At 30.4% G+C, this 19,826-nt stretch overlaps 4 protein-coding genes and 1 long non-coding RNA gene across 5 annotated transcripts; 3 read left to right on the top strand and 2 right to left on the bottom strand.

Annotated features, from left to right (window-relative positions):
* The first annotated feature begins 728 nt into the window (after nucleotides 1-728).
* LOC101222803 (diacylglycerol kinase theta) lies at nucleotides 729-1,875 on the top strand. Its single transcript, XM_004142141.3, has one exon. The coding sequence runs from the start codon at nucleotides 871-873 to the stop codon at nucleotides 1,660-1,662; it is 792 nt and encodes a 263-aa protein (XP_004142189.1). The 5' UTR covers nucleotides 729-870; the 3' UTR covers nucleotides 1,663-1,875.
* Nucleotides 1,876-4,100: 2,225 nt separating this feature from the next.
* On the top strand, nucleotides 4,101-5,178 carry LOC101223041. Its single transcript, XM_004142142.3, has one exon. It carries the CDS (start codon nucleotides 4,160-4,162, stop codon nucleotides 5,048-5,050), a length of 891 nt encoding a protein of 296 aa, XP_004142190.1. The 5' UTR covers nucleotides 4,101-4,159; the 3' UTR covers nucleotides 5,051-5,178.
* Nucleotides 5,179-13,351: 8,173 nt separating this feature from the next.
* On the top strand, nucleotides 13,352-14,306 carry LOC101202768. Its single transcript, XM_004142143.3, has one exon. It carries the CDS (start codon nucleotides 13,431-13,433, stop codon nucleotides 14,088-14,090), a length of 660 nt encoding a protein of 219 aa, XP_004142191.1. The 5' UTR covers nucleotides 13,352-13,430; the 3' UTR covers nucleotides 14,091-14,306.
* A 2,099-nt stretch (nucleotides 14,307-16,405) lies between these two features.
* LOC116403380 lies at nucleotides 16,406-17,900 on the bottom strand. The gene is made up of 2 exons (XR_004216151.1): nucleotides 17,197-17,900; nucleotides 16,406-17,036 (listed from the first exon to the last, which is right to left on the bottom strand). It is a non-coding gene; the product is annotated as an uncharacterized LOC116403380 (long non-coding RNA).
* An 860-nt stretch (nucleotides 17,901-18,760) lies between these two features.
* Nucleotides 18,761-19,826, bottom strand: LOC101203005 (NAC domain-containing protein 83). The gene is made up of 2 exons (XM_004142144.1): nucleotides 19,444-19,826; nucleotides 18,761-19,298 (listed from the first exon to the last, which is right to left on the bottom strand). Exons 1-2 carry the CDS (start codon nucleotides 19,824-19,826, stop codon nucleotides 18,761-18,763), a joined length of 921 nt encoding a protein of 306 aa, XP_004142192.1.

Here is a 19,826-nt window from a genome sequence, read left to right as displayed (position 1 = left end):
AGTATCTCATTGCATTCTTAATTAAAAAAGTTTGAATTATTCCTTCAATTGCAATATTATCCCCCAAAAAAGACAACGTATGAGATGCAATCAAACATCCTAAGAGAGGAATAGAAAGATTCAAGATGGAGGGTGAGATGTTTAGGTAAGAGAGAATGCAAGTATAAACAAGAAGAGAAAAGATCAACGTTAAAGTTTTGTGTAATTATTATTGAAAATTAATTAATAAATTAGAGAAACTGAAATATTTGGATATAATATAATTGTATATTGTTTATATCCAGTGGATACAAAAATAGAAAATTATAGCATTGGACTAACATAATATAACACGATAAGAATAAAAAATTCATATAGCATTCAAGTAACATAACACCAAAGAATAGAAAACTCATATAACATTAAATGTAACGTATCAACATAAAAAGGAGAAAGGAAAAAGAAATTAACTTTACAAATAGACATAGCTTAAAAGAAAATGTGATGAATATTACAAAACTCACATCAATTCAAGTTTGAAGTAAAATGATGGGAAAATTAATGGAAATATCTTTTATTTTTTGAAGATAAAGATTTTGTAGGTTAAGAGAAAAAAAAAAAAAAAAAAACTTTGATTGAGATATCAAAATTTGGATGAAAATATTGAAATGTAATGGAAAATTTTGAGAACCAAGTATTGAAGTTGTCAGAAAGTTCAAGATATTTGCATGTGAGTGATATGCGTGTGTTTTATTATTGGTAGACCCGACTACAAAATGGCAAAGAGGAAGACCAAGACTGTTTCTTCTTCCCCAAGTCCCAAGTCTAGAGTACCACACCCCTTTAAATTAACTCCCACTTAAGGAGAAAACTTCAGTGCTGAGATAAACAATGGCGATACCAGTGCCCACACACCATTTCATCTCCCATTTCCATCCAGACCATCCTCTAACCCATTATTCCGACGACCAAGAATACACTTGCCACATCTGCAAAACCGTCGGCTCCGGCCCCCGATTTCGATGCCAAGCTAATTGCCATGTCGACATCCACCTGTACTGCACCGATCCCCCCAAGGAATTATCCTCCTTTCTCCACTCCCACCGCCTTGCTCTGATCCACCAAATGAACCATCGCCGCTGCAATATCTGCCGTGAATCCATCAACGGCATGTTCTACCGCTGCAATCACTGCGACTTCGATGTCCATCCACTTTGCACCCAATTCCCTGAGCAGCTCCGCCACCTCATCGACGGCTGCCATAAACTCACCTTCCGCAAGCTCTCCTCTGGCCGATGCTCTATTTGCGAAGAGGATTGTTCTTCTTTCTGGGTTTATGGCTGCGACGTTTGTCGAGTCAATATTCATCCCAAATGCATTCTCAAGCCGTACGGTTCGCCGACGGGAACCCGTGGGATACCTTATTGCCAAGCGCCGCAGTGGACCACGGCTCCCCATCCGCATGGTTATGGTGGTGGTTATTTTTCTTACGGCGGAGGTCAGCCTAATTGGGGATATCCTAATCATCATGTTGGTTATCCTCATGGAGGTAACAACTATGGTGGACAACCACCGTCGCGGCCGAGTTGGGTACCAATGTTGGGGGCTGGAATGTTTGGTGTGGTTCAAAACTTAACGGCAGGTGCTATTCTTGAGTTTATTTTCGGTTCTTTTGGTGCTTAACAGTAATTCTTCATCCAATGGTGTTTTATTGTTCTTTTTTTTTTTTTTTGTGGCTTTGGGGAAAGAAAGTGTTATGTGGAAAAGGATTATCAATTATGACAATCTTGTCACAAATGTGATAGGGAGAAGGTTCGTTATCACATTATTATAAATGGCAGTATAATTATAATAATATTTGTGTGAGAAAGAATTAAGTAGAAATGATTACGAAAATTATTTCTTTATTATTATTTTTTCAAAAATTATTATTCTAAATTCAATACATAATTTGTATATTCAATTTATTATATTCTCATATTTTCCTAAAACAAGCTATATTAATTTTCCTAAATTCCATGTCAATTTTCAACCCTTTTTATGTAAGCTTTTTCAGGTGAATCAACTATTATTATATTTTAAATTTCATATTCCCTAGAAAAATTATATATATTTAATTTACTAAATTATCTTAGTTTTTTGTAAAACAATTTTTTAAGAGGATGTTCATTTTCAACATTTTTTATCGTTGAATCGTTAAGTATGAATAAATTATATTTTTAATTTTTAATTGATATTCTAAATACACAAACTACATATATTTAACAATTAATTTAACCTAAATACAGCACCATAATTTTATTTAAATGAAAACGATATATGAAGAACAAAATAATTTGCAGGAAGGAAGTTATAGACTGAAGTCAATTACATGAAACGCAATGCACCAGTAAAATTATTATTATTTTTAATAAATTCACCTTTTTAACTTCAATCCATAAATTTCATAAAAAATTTGAAAGATTTTTTTTTAAAATACAACATCAAAATTTTAACATTTTTTAAGGTGCGATTAATTTATTAATTTTTTTAAAAAATTATATTCTAAATTTAATACATAAATTTGGTATATTTAATTTACCAAATCTTGATTGTTTTCATACAATAATTTACAACAATTCCTTTAAATACGACAGTTACTTTCAATCTTTTGACGTAATCGTCATGTACACTTAAATTGATTTTATAAAATTAATATTCTAAATTACAATACATAAATTTAATACATTTAATTCACTGAATCGTCCTATTTCTCGGAAACTACGGGTGAAGCGATATAATCACAACACACCAAAGTTAAATGAAAAAAAGAAGAAGCAATAATTGCATTTTGTTTGCTTTCTCTCTACCTCTGACTACTGGACTAGGATTTGCTTTTCCAAGAAATGAGTCTGCCATAATTGTACGGAAAGAAGCACCATCTCATGTTGCAAATTCTTTGCATCAGAATTTTATATATATACAGTTAATAGGTGTGCTGCTACTAAAAATCAAAACATGGATTCATTGCTTGGTTCGTTTTTCAATTATAAAATTGGACAACTTTATTTGTATATAGAAGAAAACCAAAGAGTAATGGTTTGAATCGGTTTTTGTTGGAAAAATGAATCAAAAGAGAGCGTGTGTTACATTTTTTATCTACAAAATTTTCCAGATATAAAAAATAAACTAAGTCCAATTTCAATCTATACATAATGAAATAGACTCAATTTTATTTTAAAATTTTAAACAAACCAATCCAAATCAAATGTGGAAATAAAAAAAAAAATTGGATGATTTTTTTCTTCCAAAAACTAAAAGCAAAGCCAAAAATTTGTTCTTTACATAGGATGAACTAGGACACACGTTTTTATACCACTTTTATTTTTAAAAAATTGATTGATTTAGTTTAGTGGTCGTTGATTGATTTCAAGATTCACAAAACCAAGACCCACTATTACTATGACTCCTAATAACTAACGAGATTGACAAAGATTTACAAACATAATTAAGTATATATCAATTACAAAAAAAAAAAAAGTAGAAAACTTAACATGGAATTAAACATATAAATTATAATAATTGATGTGATATTAAGACTCGCACGAACATAATAAAAAAAAAGTTAGGATTTGAGTTTTTACCTTCAACTAAAAGAGACCTAACTTTTTAGGTATTAAAAGATATATAGATACAGAATAATTCATACGGTTTAAATGATAAACTATTTTAGTTTGAGGTATGATATAATATTTTATGGTTAGATTTAATAGCCGAAAACAAAGAGTTATTATTATTAGCACCCAAAGATAAAGTGGGGTATAATAATCCATGCCACCCACTGGAGGTTGAAGGTTGAAGAGCATAGACAACCCTTAAATTTACTGAGATGAAATTACGCAATAATCAATTTATTCCTCAAATAAAAAATTACTCTACAATATTATCTTCCCCAGATGATATCCTACAATTTGTTAATTTCACACCATACATGACTTATAAATTTAAGTTCAACAAAAATAACTTAATAATAATAATAACCAAGTCAAAATAATTTGTATGCATCTACCCAATTCTATCAAGTTGCAAGTCAACTACCAAAGTCTTCTAATTTCCAAAAACTAAAAATAAAACGCGTAATTCTCTTTCTATAATAATATGATCTCTTCAAACCCATCTCTCTCAAACCCCAGCAACCACCATGGCTCCGGTACCCACCACCACCAAATTCCATTTCACTCATCCAAACCACCCTTTACAACTCCACTCTGACGACCGCCACGATTACATTTGCGGCGGATGCAAGACCTCCGGTTCCGGGAGCCGGTTCCGATGTCATTCATGCAACTTCGATCTACATGATTACTGTGCCAATTGCCCTGAGAAACTCATCTCCTCCTCCATCCACCACCACCCCCTCACTCTCGTCCTCCGTAAGCCTGACGGTGCTCGTCTCAACCAACGAATCTGCGACATTTGCCGGGACGCCGTTGACGGACTCTTCTACCGGTGCAAAGACTGCGATTTCGATGCCCACCCACTTTGCACCCAACTTCCTAAAACCCTCCACCATCTCATCGACAACAAACATGCTTTGAACCTCCAAAAGCCGCCGTCCGGTGGCTGCGCAGTTTGTAAAAAAGATTGCTCTTCTAATTGGGTGTATGGATGCCAGATTTGTAGAGTCTATATTCATTTTGACTGTCTTTTGGAGCCGTACGATTCGCCGCCGAGTCAACAACCGAGTGGGGGAGTGAGAGGGACGAGTAGTTCTCGTGGGATACCGCCGCCGTGGGGGGGTGGGGGACCACCTCCATTTCCCGGCGGTGGGTTTTCTTGGAATAATGGTGGGTATCATAATAATTATGGTGGGCAATTTGGTCATTTTGGTATGGGAGGAGGGCATTATGGGCATTATGGGCATTATGGCTACGCCGCCCCTTACAGCGTTCCCGACTACTCTTATCCGGCGACAGAGGCGTCGTCGGGAAGTGGGGGAAAGAAGCTTGGAAAGTCAATGTTTGCTCTTGTTGGTAGACTGACCGTCGGTGTGATGTCTAGTTTTGTTTTTGGATTCCCTATTGGCTTCTAAATTAGATTTCCATTTTCATCTTCTACCTTTTTACCCTCTCAGTTTCTATGAAGCTAAGCTCACAAAAATGTTATATAATCAGAATTTATATTCTTCCATCTTCTTTAATTAATGGTTTTGTATCTATTTACTTGGTGTGAAGCTTATAATTTGAGCCTTTATCTATAGTATTAGTTAAATTCATAAATGATTTACCAAAGAGTTAACCGAATTCTAATGATCCAAAATATGCTTAGATGTAGATCTCTCGTCCTAATGAAAATCTTAAATAAATCTGCAAATACTAAATATAACTGAGATGTTTTAACGTAGATCTCTCCTCCTAAAATCTTTGTTAAAAAAAGAAAAAAACAAACTGCTAAAGTAATTTAAGAGTATAGGTATAAAGTGATATTGATCCCTTTAATTTATGATAATAATTTATGGATGATTTAATGATGAGAAGTTATTAATTGGTGTCTGATCTATAATCAGGCGTTGAAGTGAAAGCTTCGGGGTTTATGAATGAGAGAAGAATTTGGTCACAGAAAAACAGTACTGGGTCTCCTCTTTTCTTTTCTCAATGAATCAGTTTTAGGTCACACCATATCCTCAAATGTGAAATAATCCTTAGGCTCATCAGCATGGATTCTAAATTATTTTAATTACTTATTCATCATATAACACTCTCCAAACATACGTAGTTTCCATATGTGAAAAAGTCTGACAAGTAAAAATTATCGAACAGCGTGAATTAAAGATATCCTGAAAAAGTCTAACAAGTAAAAATTAACGAATAACGTGAATTAAAGATATCTAAAAAAACCTGAGTAAATTTTGAAGTTTTGAAAGTATAAAAATATACTTTAAATAAAGAAAAAAAGTTGAGGGTTATTTGTGATAATAATTTAACCATTTAAAAGATTACTCCATGTTTGCCTAACAATTTTGTTTTTGTTTTTTTTTTAAATTAAGCTTATAAACAGTATAATTTTCACATTCAAGTTCCGTTTGTTTGTTATCTACTATTTACTAATGACTTAAAAAAAAAAATTCATGCCAAAATTTGAAAACTAAATATACAAGCCAATGTAAGAAAAAATCAAAATCAAAATCAAAATAACTAAAAAATGAAGTTGTTTTAATTCTCTACTGGATTTCTTAAACCTTTGATAAAAAGTGACAATTATTCAATTCGGGATGCTCACATGTTCGAAAATTGTTACTCGATGAATTTGAAAAGAACCAAAAAATTTATTGAACATTAGTAACAAATACTATTTTAAAGCTACTATAAGTGCACGTCTTGATCCAAGTCTCCATCTTTTTTTAAAGAAAAAAAAGTTTTGAAGTTAATACGTATGGAAAAGTTCATATATTTTTTAGAAATTTAAAAAAAAGTTAAAAGACCCAATAAATATAAACATGTTGATGAACAAAGCATGTAATTAATTTAAGCAATTTGTGAATGAGTACTTTTTTCTTTGTTTAGAATTAATCAGTTTTCGATTTTACATCTCTGGTAACTGGTAAGTGTAGAGAAATTGGTTTTGGAGACTTCTTCTCTCAACCATTTCAAATATCTCTGCACAACAAGAAAAAAAAAAAAAAAAAGTCAAGTCGTAAAAATAGTTACAATTGTACTTTAAACATTTAAAATTTAAAATTATATCTTAAAATTTATCTAAATTTTAAAATTGGATCTTCATTCATAATTATATAAATTGTATTGATTATATAGGTTCGATGATTCGATCTTTATTATTTGTATATCTATTTTTACCATTATTGTAACTTTGAAGGTTCAATTTTGACGTTTTTAGAAGTTTAGGAGAACAACTATTGTTATTGAAAGTTTGAAAATATAATTGTAACTATGATCGTTGTTGTATAATTTCTCAAAATATCTACTTATTTAAGTTGGGAACATTTGCAATTAAGTTTTCTACTGAATCTTTTATAACATGATTTCTTACAAATTACAAGTTTATTAAGTTTGAATTACAAATAAATTTCCTTGAGATATATTCAAGAGAGTGGATGAGAATAAAATTGTTTCATTTATTGTTAAATTATTTTTTAATATCAATATTTGAAAAAAGAAAATTATCGTAACACGAACAAATATTTACAAAATACCACAAAATTTAAGATTTTATGAATGATAGACGTAGATACTATATTTATATTTTGTACTGTTATGTTATATTTAAAAATATGATAGATATTGATTTTCCAAAAATCTAAAATATATAATTTAAGCTTCAATTTTCCAATAATTGGTTTAGAATTGATTGAAGGAGAATCATCCCAAGAATTTCCCTCATTTACTTCATTTGTTGAAAAGCCTAAATTACCCTAAGTTGAAGAATAAATATTTTTGTCAATTTTAAGTTTAGAAATTTGATAATTCTAATTCTTAAAATAAAATCACTTTCGAAACCAAATATATTTATATATAATTCAAGATAAATAAATTTGAAAATATTTATGATATGAAAATCAAGTAGGTTGCTTATGTGTGTGTATAATATATATTCTAAAATCATTACTTGAATCACACTCTTCTATTGCCGTCGCGATCATCGAAAATCATATGTTCAATTTCATCTTAAATGTGTGTGAAATGAACTAAGCCAAACAAAGAAACTCCGCCATAAAAGTTAGAACTAATCACCACATGACACCAAATGTAGATATGAAATTCACCTCTTTCTTTTTTTCCTTTAGGAAAATCAATCAATTTGTTGCCCTCAAATTCACAAGAAAACATTATTTAATTTCTAGTGTGTTGTTTTAATGGAATGGCTTGTGAAGGAATTTTTTTAAACAAAATTATTTTATTATAAACACCTTTGAAAATACTTAGAATTTTAAAACGTGTTTATTGTAACTAATCCCTAAATCATTCTACCTAATCAAAATTGTTTTCCTTAAAAATTTAATCTTATTAACAAACACAACAATTTTAGTTTTGAGACACATCTACTATAAGGTTTCCTCTAAAGCTGTGTTATATCACAATTTCTTAGAAGTTATTAAGTTTATAACTTTTAATTACAACCAAAGTTTCACTGCTTATTTTTTAAAAATAGATAACCTAAATCACTTTTTTTTTTTTAATTGTCAAAAGTAATTTCGGTTCAAATATTGATGTTAAAAATCTAAAATAAATTTAATTTTTATTTTCAGTAATTTGGTTAGAAATGATTAGACGAAGAGTCACCCCAAATTAAACAAAACAAATTGAAGAAAGGCCTAGAAATGATAGGTTTTGTCTTTAAAATTAAACTAGCACCGTTTCTTAAAAATGGTTTTACAATTTTTCTTTCATGTAACGTGGGATCAAATAGGGAGATTTTTTCTTAAATATTAAAATTTTCCAACAAACTTATTTATCGTCTTAGTTGTTTTGGGTTTTTCCATGGATCTCCTACACATTAGATGGAGTTTTCTATCATTTTTCAAATCTTCTCCCAAATATTAACTTTTTTTTTTTTAATCTTTTCAAAATTTTAATATTACCCTATCCAATATATAAAAATATAATTGGTAAACTATACAAATAAGTTATAACTTTTTTTAAAAGACAATATAGAAGCAAAAATAAGAAAAAATAAACTAAAAGATTACACATTATGTGAAACCAAGCATATACACAAAATCATTATTTGAGATTTTCTTATAGAAGAAAAGAGTAACAATTCACTTAAAACTTTAGCTTTATTTGTTAACTTTATTGGAGAAAGAATTCTATACATTTTTAACTTTAGATTTGTATACATGCAATGTGTAATGAACACGAAAAATAAATCCGCCGCAAACGTTGAATTATTCCAAACCCTTCTTTAATTTCCCTCCAATTTAGACAAAAGGGAGCCGCTGCATTCATTTCTATACAACAAAAAGGTGGTCGGTGGATGCAAATTTATTTTTGGAAAGATTTAGAGTTTGAATTAGTAAAATTAATTCTCAAAAGTATAGAGGCATAATAATTAACACAAATCCTAAAGTTGCCACACTATATTTTACTAATTTTATTGTAATAGGATGACAAATGGTTTTGAAATTTCTCAAGTATTATATATATATATTGCCTCTCTGATCATATATGTTGTCACAAAACTCTCAACCTCTAAAGGACCCTAACCCTTGCCATATTCATATTTTTGTTATTTGGCATGCACAGTCCAAACATGAATAGTACATATGGTTATCACAGCGATGAATATATTTATCCTCATAAAAGATCATATCCTAAGTACAAAGCACCAGTTTCTCGTCCTCATCGTGCTCGACACACTAGCTATCATGAATATGAGGATTATTATCCTCACCGGTCTCCTTGTAATTATCAAGGCCGATACCCCAAGTATGATGCACCACCAACAAGAGCTCCTCCTCCTGATCATCAATGTAGCTATCATGAATATGAGGATTATTATCCTTATCAATCTAGTTTGTATGAAGGATACCCCATGTATGATGCGCCAACAACAAAAGCTCCTCCTCCTCCTCAATCCAAGGGTAAGAAAAACTGTAGGGCTTTGACATCCATGGCTTCATCTGTTGCTGGAAGTATTGGTGCTTCTTTCATCTCTAGCCTTTTGTTTAATTAGCTCAATAAAGATCTTTTTCTCTTTTTAGATTAATCTAGCGTTTCTTTTTTTATAATGAGGGGTCAGGAGGTATTAACGGAATATCTCGGTTAGAGTATTGTTTTTGAAGTGTGTAATATATATCTGTATTTGAGGTTGAAGAGCCCAAATGTCTTGGGCATTATGAAGGGCTGGTTAGGGCTATGCTGCCCCTTACATCGTTCCGCTTAAAGATTGTAAAGTCAATGTTTGCTCAATTGCTCTCTGTCCATGGATTGACCGTTGTGGTGAAATGTCAAGTGTGTTATATATTTTTAAGTTATGTGTTCTTCTTTATTTGACTTCCGTTTTAATTACTTAGTATGTTGTATTTTTTTAGTTTTGCATGTTGGTCTTTATTTGAGTTTCGTTTTAATAACGTATGGATATTGCATATGAATATGAATATGAATAAAATTTTATTTAACCAAAGGATTGATTGCAACCAATAATAAACTTTTAAGGGGATATATGATTGATCAAATCGATAGTTCAGAAGTGTTATTGTAATCAATGAGTGTCGTTTGTGCATTTTTTCCTAAAATTTATCAAACACTATTTTAGTACTTCTTTAAGAAACAAAAAAGAGTAAAATTAACAACTATTTTATAAGAGACAGCGTTAATTTTTATTATTTAGCCTAATAAAATTTGGTGAAAACCACTAACAAAGATCCTCTTAAAATTAGAAAATTAGTAAGAAAAAAAATATTAAAACCCCACCATTTTAAATGAGAGACCATTGAGGGTTATAAATAATAGAACATACTGAGAGACCTCTACTCTATCATATGTTAACAAATATGAAGTGTAAATTAAATATAATACTTTTTTTACTATGAAAATTCTCCCTAACAAACTCTAAGAACTTTTAATTTTAATAATAAATTAAAATTTTCTATATATAGAAAACTTAATGATAGATTTTTTGAAGGTTAAAGAAGATATTGAACTGAAAAGTGAAAGGAGACCAAATAATGATAGAGGGTATAAGAGTGGTCTAATGAACTTTTGTTACTTTATCTTACTTTGGCACTTACGTACATCCATCTCTCCAAAGTAACAAAGTGATCACACCCACAAACGTGACTTTGTCATTATATTTTTGTTATATTCAAACTATGTGCTATTAATTTGACGGCCACTTGTTCAATATATGTATCCATCATCAACAAACTTTGATTCTTTGTGTAGTTTGAATGCATCCATTTTTTATGTTCATATTATGTGCTATTTTCTTAGTTTTTACTTTATTTATTATTGTCATTATATCATATTTGTTGGGACTTTGTCACTTTTACTGTGTTTTCTATTTTAGGTTATACCATTCTAAATTGAATTCTCAAACATTGGTTTTTGGAGATTGGAAGAAGATTTTGAGAGTACTACTTATTTTCTTGTAACACATCTTACTTATTTTGGATTAGGAGAATGAAATGTTATTTTAGCATAGGAGATTTGCAAAAAGTGAAAAGAATGAAAAACTTTGGCTTAGGAAAAGATGTATGTGCGAGATTTGTGAAAACTTGGCAATTCTCAAATGTATTTATACTACTAACGTGCGCTACATTGTTGAATTGAATATTAATTTTATTTTCAATATACAAGCTTATTTTTGTTATATTTTGTTCCTCAATTGAGATTTAATTATTGTTCGTCCATAATTAAATATTATTGAGAAAAAAGTGTTTATTTAGCAATTACAATTTATATATAAAATTGTAAACCACTTGTGCTAACAAAAGCAACGTCAACAAGCATATGTTTTTTTTTTAAATGTGAAGAACCGTTATATTGACAAAACATGTATTTTCGTAGGGACAACTTATATGCCAACGCAACATTTTTCGTTAGGAAAAATACACTATATAGACAAAGCTGAGCTTTGTCAGCACAACTTGTATGCTAACGTAACAACATACATTGGAGAAAAGGTACTTATGCCAACTAAACTTAATTTCATCGGCAAGAACTTCTCCTAACATGAATACGACGATGTTTTTGTCAACGTAAAAAAATGTATCTGAATAACTTAGACTGACATTTATTTGGGTCTGTAAAAAAGAAAAGTGTTGTAATATAGTTATATTCAAATTTGAAAATTTGACATAGATGAGGGTTTTCAATTGTGACAATCTTTAATTTCATGTTTTGTGATTTTGAAAGAAGTAGTCATGAGTATGTTTTTTTCTTTTTTTTAAAGACAACACAGAAGCAAAAAAAAGAAGAAGAAAAATAAAGTAAAAGATTACATAATGTGAAACACGTATTTACAAAATCATTATTTGAGATTGTAAAAGAAAAGAGGCAACAAAAAAGGAAAGGTTCGTACTTAAGACTTTAGCTTTATTTATTTATTTATTCGAGAAGGGAGTTGTATTTGTTTTCAACTTTAGCTTTAACTTTTATACATATGTAATGTGTAATGAATCACAAAAAATAAATCCGCCCCAAATGTTGAATTATTCCAAACACTTTTTCCCCCTCTAATTTAGAAAAAGGAAGCTGCTACATTCTTCATTAATTTCTTTACAACACAAAGGTGGATGCTACTACAATCATATATATATATATATATATATATATATATATTTCAAAGACTTAGAGTTATAGTCTAATTCACCTCTCATTTCTTAATTTTAGGACAAAATTAATCTGAGTACTCATTCCATCTCTAAATTTTACCATTTAATTACATTAAAAGAATCAACTTTAAATATTATCAAATACGATTTTGTATTTAATTTGATATATATTGTAATTACTATTATTTATGGTGTATTACTTAGTGTGTATTATTAGATCCCTTCATTTTAGTGATTTTATTGGTTAAATATATTTCTTATTTAAATTTTAGCTATATTTATTCTTCACGTCTCTTTTTGTTAAAAGGTTACATGATCATAAATTATATATAATTAAAAAATGTTATCGTGATTCACATTAAATATTTGAGAAATATACTATAAAAGATTAATTACGTAAGAAAATATTGCAAAAAAAAAGAAAGAAAGAAAGAAAGAAAGAAAACACAGTCTATATGAAAACACTCATTACATATCGAATGATAGATGATACATTACTAAATACATTCTATATTGAGAAAAGATACAAGATAATGAGAAATTATGGAATTAAAAAAAAAGTAGTAAATATACCACATTATACATTTGAGAGATATACTATGAAAATATTGCAAAACAAGAAAAATACAGATGCATTATTATATACGAAAAAAACTCATTGCATATGGTGATGCAAAATTAAATTGAATATAATGTTAGCAATGTATATTGAAAGAAAAGAAGTGTTGAAGAAAAAAAAGTATCTTGATAAAAGAATAATATCTCGTTAAAAAAACCAAAAATAAAAATAAAAACATGAAAATAAATAAAACTAAAATCAAATGAGAGATATTTAACCAATAAAACTTGTAAAGTGTAGAATAAAGAACAACTTTAGGCTATTATGTTATTACATAATGTATATTAAAATAGGTCATTAGTGTTTTTTTTTTTTTTTATTTACACCTAATATAATCCAAATTCTATACTTTGAAAAAAAAAATTGCTCCTCTAATTAAAACTTTAAAATATATAAATTGTCACATCAATTTAAGGGAACGAAGTTATGAATAGTATCAATATATAATTGTGTTTTTACAAATTTTATGATGTATAAAATATTGCTCACTATAACACAACACGACTAACCCAAGAGCTCCATTTTTCTCTCTTTTTTCTTTTCTACTCATCACGGAGAGAAATGGCTCTGACAACAATGAATCTCCCCAACGACGACGACTACTCCCATAGACTCTCCTCCTTCCTCCACCACCACCCGCTTACTCACAATATGATTCGCAACCCCCACCATCCGTACTCTCGAACTCACCTGAGTTGTGACGTTTGCCGTGAAACCATCCACAGCAGTTTCTACCAATGCAAAGACTGCCACTTCTATGTTCACTCATTTTGCACTCGCCTTCCCAACAGCCTCCGCCACGTCAAAGACCCCGACCATAAGCTCCGCCTCTACAGGCTCCCATATGGCCGTTGTTCTATTTGCAAAGCTAAATTTTCTTCTCTCTGGGTTTATGGCTGCAACGTTTGTAATGTCAATATCCATATCAATTGCCTTCAAACATCGACAGCAGCCTCCTCGACTTCACGTTCACGTGGGATACACCACCATGCGCCTCCACCCTGGGCGATGGGGCCACCATCCCAACCTGATCATTTTCATGGTTGGGGATATCCTCCGGATTACAATAATCATGTTCAGTTTGGATACAACAACAATAATAATCATCAATATCCTCATCAGATGAATCATGGTAACTTGGGATCGGTGTTTGGGGGTACAATGTATTCTCTTGTTCAGAGTTTGATATTTGGTGCTCTCAATGATTTTATTTTCGGTTAATCCATTGGTTTTTAATTAATTTTGCTTTTAGTTTGTAATGGTCAGTGTTTTCAATTCTTCATTGTTTCCCTGTTCAGTAATTCTCTTCCCCCTCTCTCTTTTTCCCTTTCATTGTAGAATTCTAGTGTTTGAGGTTGTTTAAATTAATTGAGCTTTTTTCTTTAATATATATGCGTTTAAAGTTGGAGGTCAAGTATTTTATGCATTGTTTTTTCCTACCAAATTTTATACAATGGTTTTCACGTTTCTTGAATATAGATGAATTTTTATTCCAAGTATAAACACGGCTGAAGTTTTACAGAAAAGACTCCCAAATTGGGTTTTACATCCATCTTGGTGTGCTCTTTGCAAGAAAAATGAAGAAAACAGAAATCATCTATTCTGCATCTGTCCATACAGCAAAGACATTTGGGATAAGGTTGAAACTCTTCTAAATCATCTAACACAACTTTGATAACACTGCTCTCCTATGCAAATACATTTGCAGAAACAGACCCAAGTCCAAAAAACAAATCATCCACTTAAACATGGCGGTCGTCACCCTCTGGTCTTTATGGTTAGAAAGAAATAGGAGAATTTTTACCAGAGAAGAAAAATCTCAGTCGCTTTATGAGAAGATATACAAGCACTCACTGGATTATGGACAAGTCGCTCTCCCGTATTCAGAAACTACTCTACTAGTAGCATTACACTAAACCTCAATTTATTTTAATGTTTTTCCGTTGCACCTGATATTTACAAAAAAAAATAATATATTTTTTTAAAAAACTATTATTTTAGTTTGAGAAAACAACGTATATAAACTAGTGATAGAATGTTAGTTCAAAAGTTATAACAAGGTAATTAATTAACAAAGTGAAACAAGTAAAGAATTACATAAAAAAATTGGTAACTCAGTTCGTTGTTCAACACCTACGTCCAAGGGAGTATGCTCGAATAAGAAGAACGCTCACTAGAGTAAATGAAAAGGATTACAGGTAACAACTTAATTTTCAAGAAATCTTGATAGACAACAAGATTAGACTAACGATCACTTAGGCTACTCCCTAAGTAGTTGATACTTGTTTGACTCTCCTTAATAGAATTAAGCTCCCCTGAATTATTCACTCCATCACCATAATGTCATTAGGCTCCTCCTAACCCACTACAACTTCTCTTCTTATATATGTTATACAACTTGTCAAACACAACCTGTCATACAAGATCAGATCGAAACGACAATCTCTCCAAGAGTAAGCAATATAGCATGCAGGGCAAAAGAAAACTTGAGTAGTTGTTCTTCACCAAGGACAATGACAACCCTACTAAGAAAATAACCTAATGAACCACTAAGGTAATAATCAACACACCATAATGTCAGGATTCTTTGACTAATACAAAAGAAATTAGTTCAACAAGCGGAAAGTTTTATATGGCCAAATTTAAACAATAACATAGTTTTCACGTCTTGGCTTTATTTTTTTTAAAAATAATAGTTTTTTTAAAGATTAATTTTCAAAAATCCATGAATAAAAAACTAAATCATATTTGGTAATCATTTGGCTTTTTTATTTTTAAAAATTAAAGTTATGTTATTCTCATCACTCCAATGTTTTGCATCGTTCTTCACCAAATTTCAAAAATAGAAAATAAAATTTTAAAAGGTATATTTTTTTGTATTAGTTTTTCAATTTTGGCTTTGTTTTTTTAAACCATTTATAAAATGCAAATAAAAAAGAAAAAATTTGGAGCCGAAAGTAATGGATATAGGCTTGATTTTCAAAAACAATAATAAAAGAAAAACAAAGCTTAAATAATTATCAAATAACGTCTAATAAAAAAGGTAAATCGTAATGGACTACCAAAGTTATAGGCATGAGTAAATTTTTTTTTTTAATCTCTAAAGCTGTTCAATCCAAAGATAATCACGTTGAACTAATCTCATTCAAAATAACGTTTTTTTTAAATAGAAAAATTTGTGAATGAACAACACACTTCATTTAGATGAGTGATTTTTTTTTAAGAATGGTGTAGTTAAATTATTGGTTATATGAACAAATTTTTCACTCATTTTATAAAAACCAAATCAATAACCCTATATTGTCAGGTTATATGAATGCATATATTGAGAACTAGTTTAACAAAATATTGAGAACTAGTTTAACAAAAACCAAAACCAAAACACATTCGTAAAGCTGATGGCATAAATAAATATTGACACAAGTTAGATAGATAAACAATTTTTAAAAGAACTTGTAATTAAAAATCCCAATAGAATGGAACAAGTTACAAATAAGAAAGAATTGTGGGTATATAAAAGTAAGTACTAACAGAAGTCGAAATGTCAATTGGTGTTTCCATCAACAACCAACAATATTTGGAAGATTACATATTAACATTAAAATCCACAAATTTGTTTATGCATAGATATAGCAAACTAAAATTAATTAATTTAAGAGTGTAATGACAAAAATATTTGAAGTTGAAGAAATTCAATTAGACCTCACAATGTGATAAATAATTAAAGGCCTACTGCCTACTGCTGTCAACGAATACTTATCTTTAAGCTCCTTTTAGGTTAGAGTTGGAGAGCTCTTTCTCAACTAAGGTCAACTAAGGATGAAGTATTAGGCTCCTCTAAACATCAAAGAACAATCTTCTCGTGAAAAAATGTACAGCAGAAAAACCAAAAAAACACATCACCAAAATAGTATTATATAAAATTATAAAGACAAGGGGAGGTGTCATATAATAAAAGAATATATCCTAAACCCAAATTTCTTTAAATAAACATCTCATTTTCAAGACCTTTTACCTTTTTGTCTTGTTCTCTTTCAGCTTCAAGTCAACTTTGATTCGACATTATATTAAAGGACACATTAACATTCCTTATCCACCATTGAACAATGTACTGAGTTTCAAGAAGTAAACGGTCCATTATACTGTAGACAGTGGAACAAGTACCTTCTACAGAAAACCAAAACAAGCAATAGAAAGTTAACAAACTAAATCAAGCAATACACATATCAGAACCAGTTTCTTAATTCACAACGATTTATAGCAAACAAAACAAACAAAAAAATTTAAAAAAAAATTGATACGTAAAGAAAAAGAAGAAGAGGGTTACAGCGTATTGACATGCTGAACATCGACTTCAAGTGCTTTAAGCGAATCCTTGAAGGAAAGCTTTTCCGTGGCGGTCGAATTTTGGGAAAGAAACAGAGTTTCGATCAAAGAAAACAAAGAAACGAATATGAATCAAGTAGAACAAAAATCTGGAGATGAAACACTCGTGATTATCTTCATAATCATCATCAAATTAGAAAAAGGAAGAAAGGAAATTTTTTGCGTAATGGAAAATCTGGAAAAAATTTCAAGTAGGAAATTTCTCTCTTAAGCAAAACTTCACGGGAGAGAGAAAGAGAAGAGGAACAGATGACTTACCGACAGAGGAGGTGACGACTACAGTTTGAACGTTGAAGAGATTGCAGCGAATTGGAGATGACAGACACAAATTGAATAGGTTACAATAGAGGAGGCTTTGTCGTTCGGTAGATGAGGTTACGACAGGCGCTAGAGTGAGGAGACGAGAATGAGAGGGTGGTGATGGGAATTGGCATCGTCCGAAGATGACCTTTTTTACATTTGGAGATGACTTCTTTCGGGAGGAACGAAGGTTTTTAATTTGGGAGAAATTTTGATTTGAGGGAAAGCTTTAAAACCCTTTAATTTTCGTTTTCAGTTTTTTTTTTCTCCTTTCCAATTTCTAATGTAAACAACTGTCGTAGTAGATAATTTTTGTTATAGAAAATGTATGAAAATTTTAATATATGCTCGCATGAACCTGGTAATGTGTTTATTGTGATTTGATGTTATTTGTATGATTTTTTTTTATAGACTTTGAAAAAATCTTAAAAGCAGCATCAACAAAAAAAAAAAAAAAGAAGATGATTAGGACACTTTAAATCTGAGCACTTTAGGGTTAGCTTGCTTTTTCATGTTGAATTTCTCGGTATTGTATTGTCAAAAGGATCTAGAAAAGAAAAACTCTTCTTTACTTTTAGGATATGTATCGTATGAATGGCCAAACTTTGTTGCAACGTTTAACATTTTAACGTGATAGTTTGACGGAATAAAGATAGACTTATAGATAACTTGTATAGAGGATGAAAAGTTTAAGATGTATTGACACTTTTAAAAATTTAAAGATTAAATAGATATAGAATTCAAAATTTTGGAAACTATTTAACCAAAACTAAAATTTAAATTAGAAATACAAGACAATCACACATAACAAATATCTATTAGAAACTGAATTACAACAAAAAAAAATCAACAAAATAGAAATACTTAAAAATTAAATCTAAATTTATAACTTATAATATGTTTATGGAAGATGTTTCAATTCAGCGGCTCTCTAAAGTTTAATCTAAATTTCATTGATTTTCATTGGATTTTTTGGAACTTTGGTTGTTACTTCCGTCAATACTTCAATATAATTTTTTTTTATATAGAATTTAAATTATTTTTGTAGTATGAAAATAGATAGATACTAAGGTGTTATTTGGAGCGACAAAGAATAATATTTATTGTATTACAAAAAATAAATAAATGATAATAAATAAATGATAGTTCATTAATAATAATGCATTCCACATCATATCTATACAATGAATAACGACTATGTCCAATCAAACTTTGAAAGTACATGATGTCTCGTTGAAGTTGTTTTGAAAATAAGTAGAAAAGTCAACATTGTTGAACTCATCTCTCAATTCGTTGTCAGTGGACATGCAAGGTACGTATTCTTTGGTACCCAAACTAGTGTTTTCATTTATGTTATCTTGATTAGTGGTCATATTTGGCACATGATCCACAACAGTAATATCTTGATGAGTATTCACATCATGTCTGATATCCGAGTTGTAGATTGTCTCACATATTATTGCTCTTTGATCTATTGGTTGTAACTCGTCACATCTTTTCTTTGTTTTTGTTTTTGCTTTTGGTCTTTCATTATTAGAGATCTCACGTACCTTCATTCTTTTCTTGTTTGATTGTTTCAGCTCACTTTCAGTTTCTAATTTTCTTTTAGCCCTTTGATTCTTCCTTATTCGACATAAAACATAATTGGGATCCACACCTTCACACCTCAAATAATCTGGATGCAAGCTATATTCATGCATTATCCATTCACCATGGTGTTCTTCCAACGACTCATTCTCATACCTATAATTTACAAAATTATATTATTTATCACAAAATACCAAATAGAGAAATACCTTGACAATTCCCTAATAGCTTAAAACAAACCCAACAATGACACATATATATTGAGAACTAGTTTAACAAAAACGAAAACCGAAACACATACCTAAAGCGCTTGCGATAACCAATTATTTGTTCATGATCTTTGTTAACATAAATTGGACTAGCTGAATTCTCACCACTCCAAGTACCATTGACGAGTCCAATCTTGCGGTTAATGTGAGTAGACAAATTTCCAGAGTTAGTTGTCGACCTCTTGAGCTTAGTGAAGAAGTAAAGATCTTCACCATCAATTCCTCCGAAACTTTGCCAGATTTCCCATGGCTCGACTCCACCATAAAGATCAAAGTCGAAAACAGCTCCTTGAAAATAAGGCTGACCATAAATCTTACAATGAAGATAATGAAGAAGTTGTTGGTCGGTAGGCCTAAACTTGACGCCAACATAATGATTCAATGGTAATGGTAAATAACCACTTGAAGAATCCAT

This window comes from Cucumis sativus, chromosome 4 (genome assembly GCF_000004075.3).
Source record: "Cucumis sativus cultivar 9930 chromosome 4, Cucumber_9930_V3, whole genome shotgun sequence".
NCBI lineage: Eukaryota > Viridiplantae > Streptophyta > Magnoliopsida > Cucurbitales > Cucurbitaceae > Cucumis > Cucumis sativus.
This window is presented reverse-complemented; position numbering and strand designations above follow the sequence as displayed.

Coding starts and splice junctions, on each gene's coding strand:
- LOC101222803 (XM_004142141.3), top strand. CDS start 871: ATGGCGATACCAGTGCCCACACACCATTTCATCTCCCATTTCCATCCA.
- LOC101202768 (XM_004142143.3), top strand. CDS start 13,431: ATGGCTCTGACAACAATGAATCTCCCCAACGACGACGACTACTCCCAT.
- LOC101223041 (XM_004142142.3), top strand. CDS start 4,160: ATGGCTCCGGTACCCACCACCACCAAATTCCATTTCACTCATCCAAAC.
- LOC101203005 (XM_004142144.1), bottom strand. CDS start 19,826: ATGGATTCTTCAAGTGGTTATTTACCATTACCATTGAATCATTATGTT. Junction 19,299..19,443: donor GGTTATCGCAAGCGCTTTAG/GTATGTGTTTCG, acceptor TGTAAATTATAG/GTATGAGAATGAGTCGTTGG.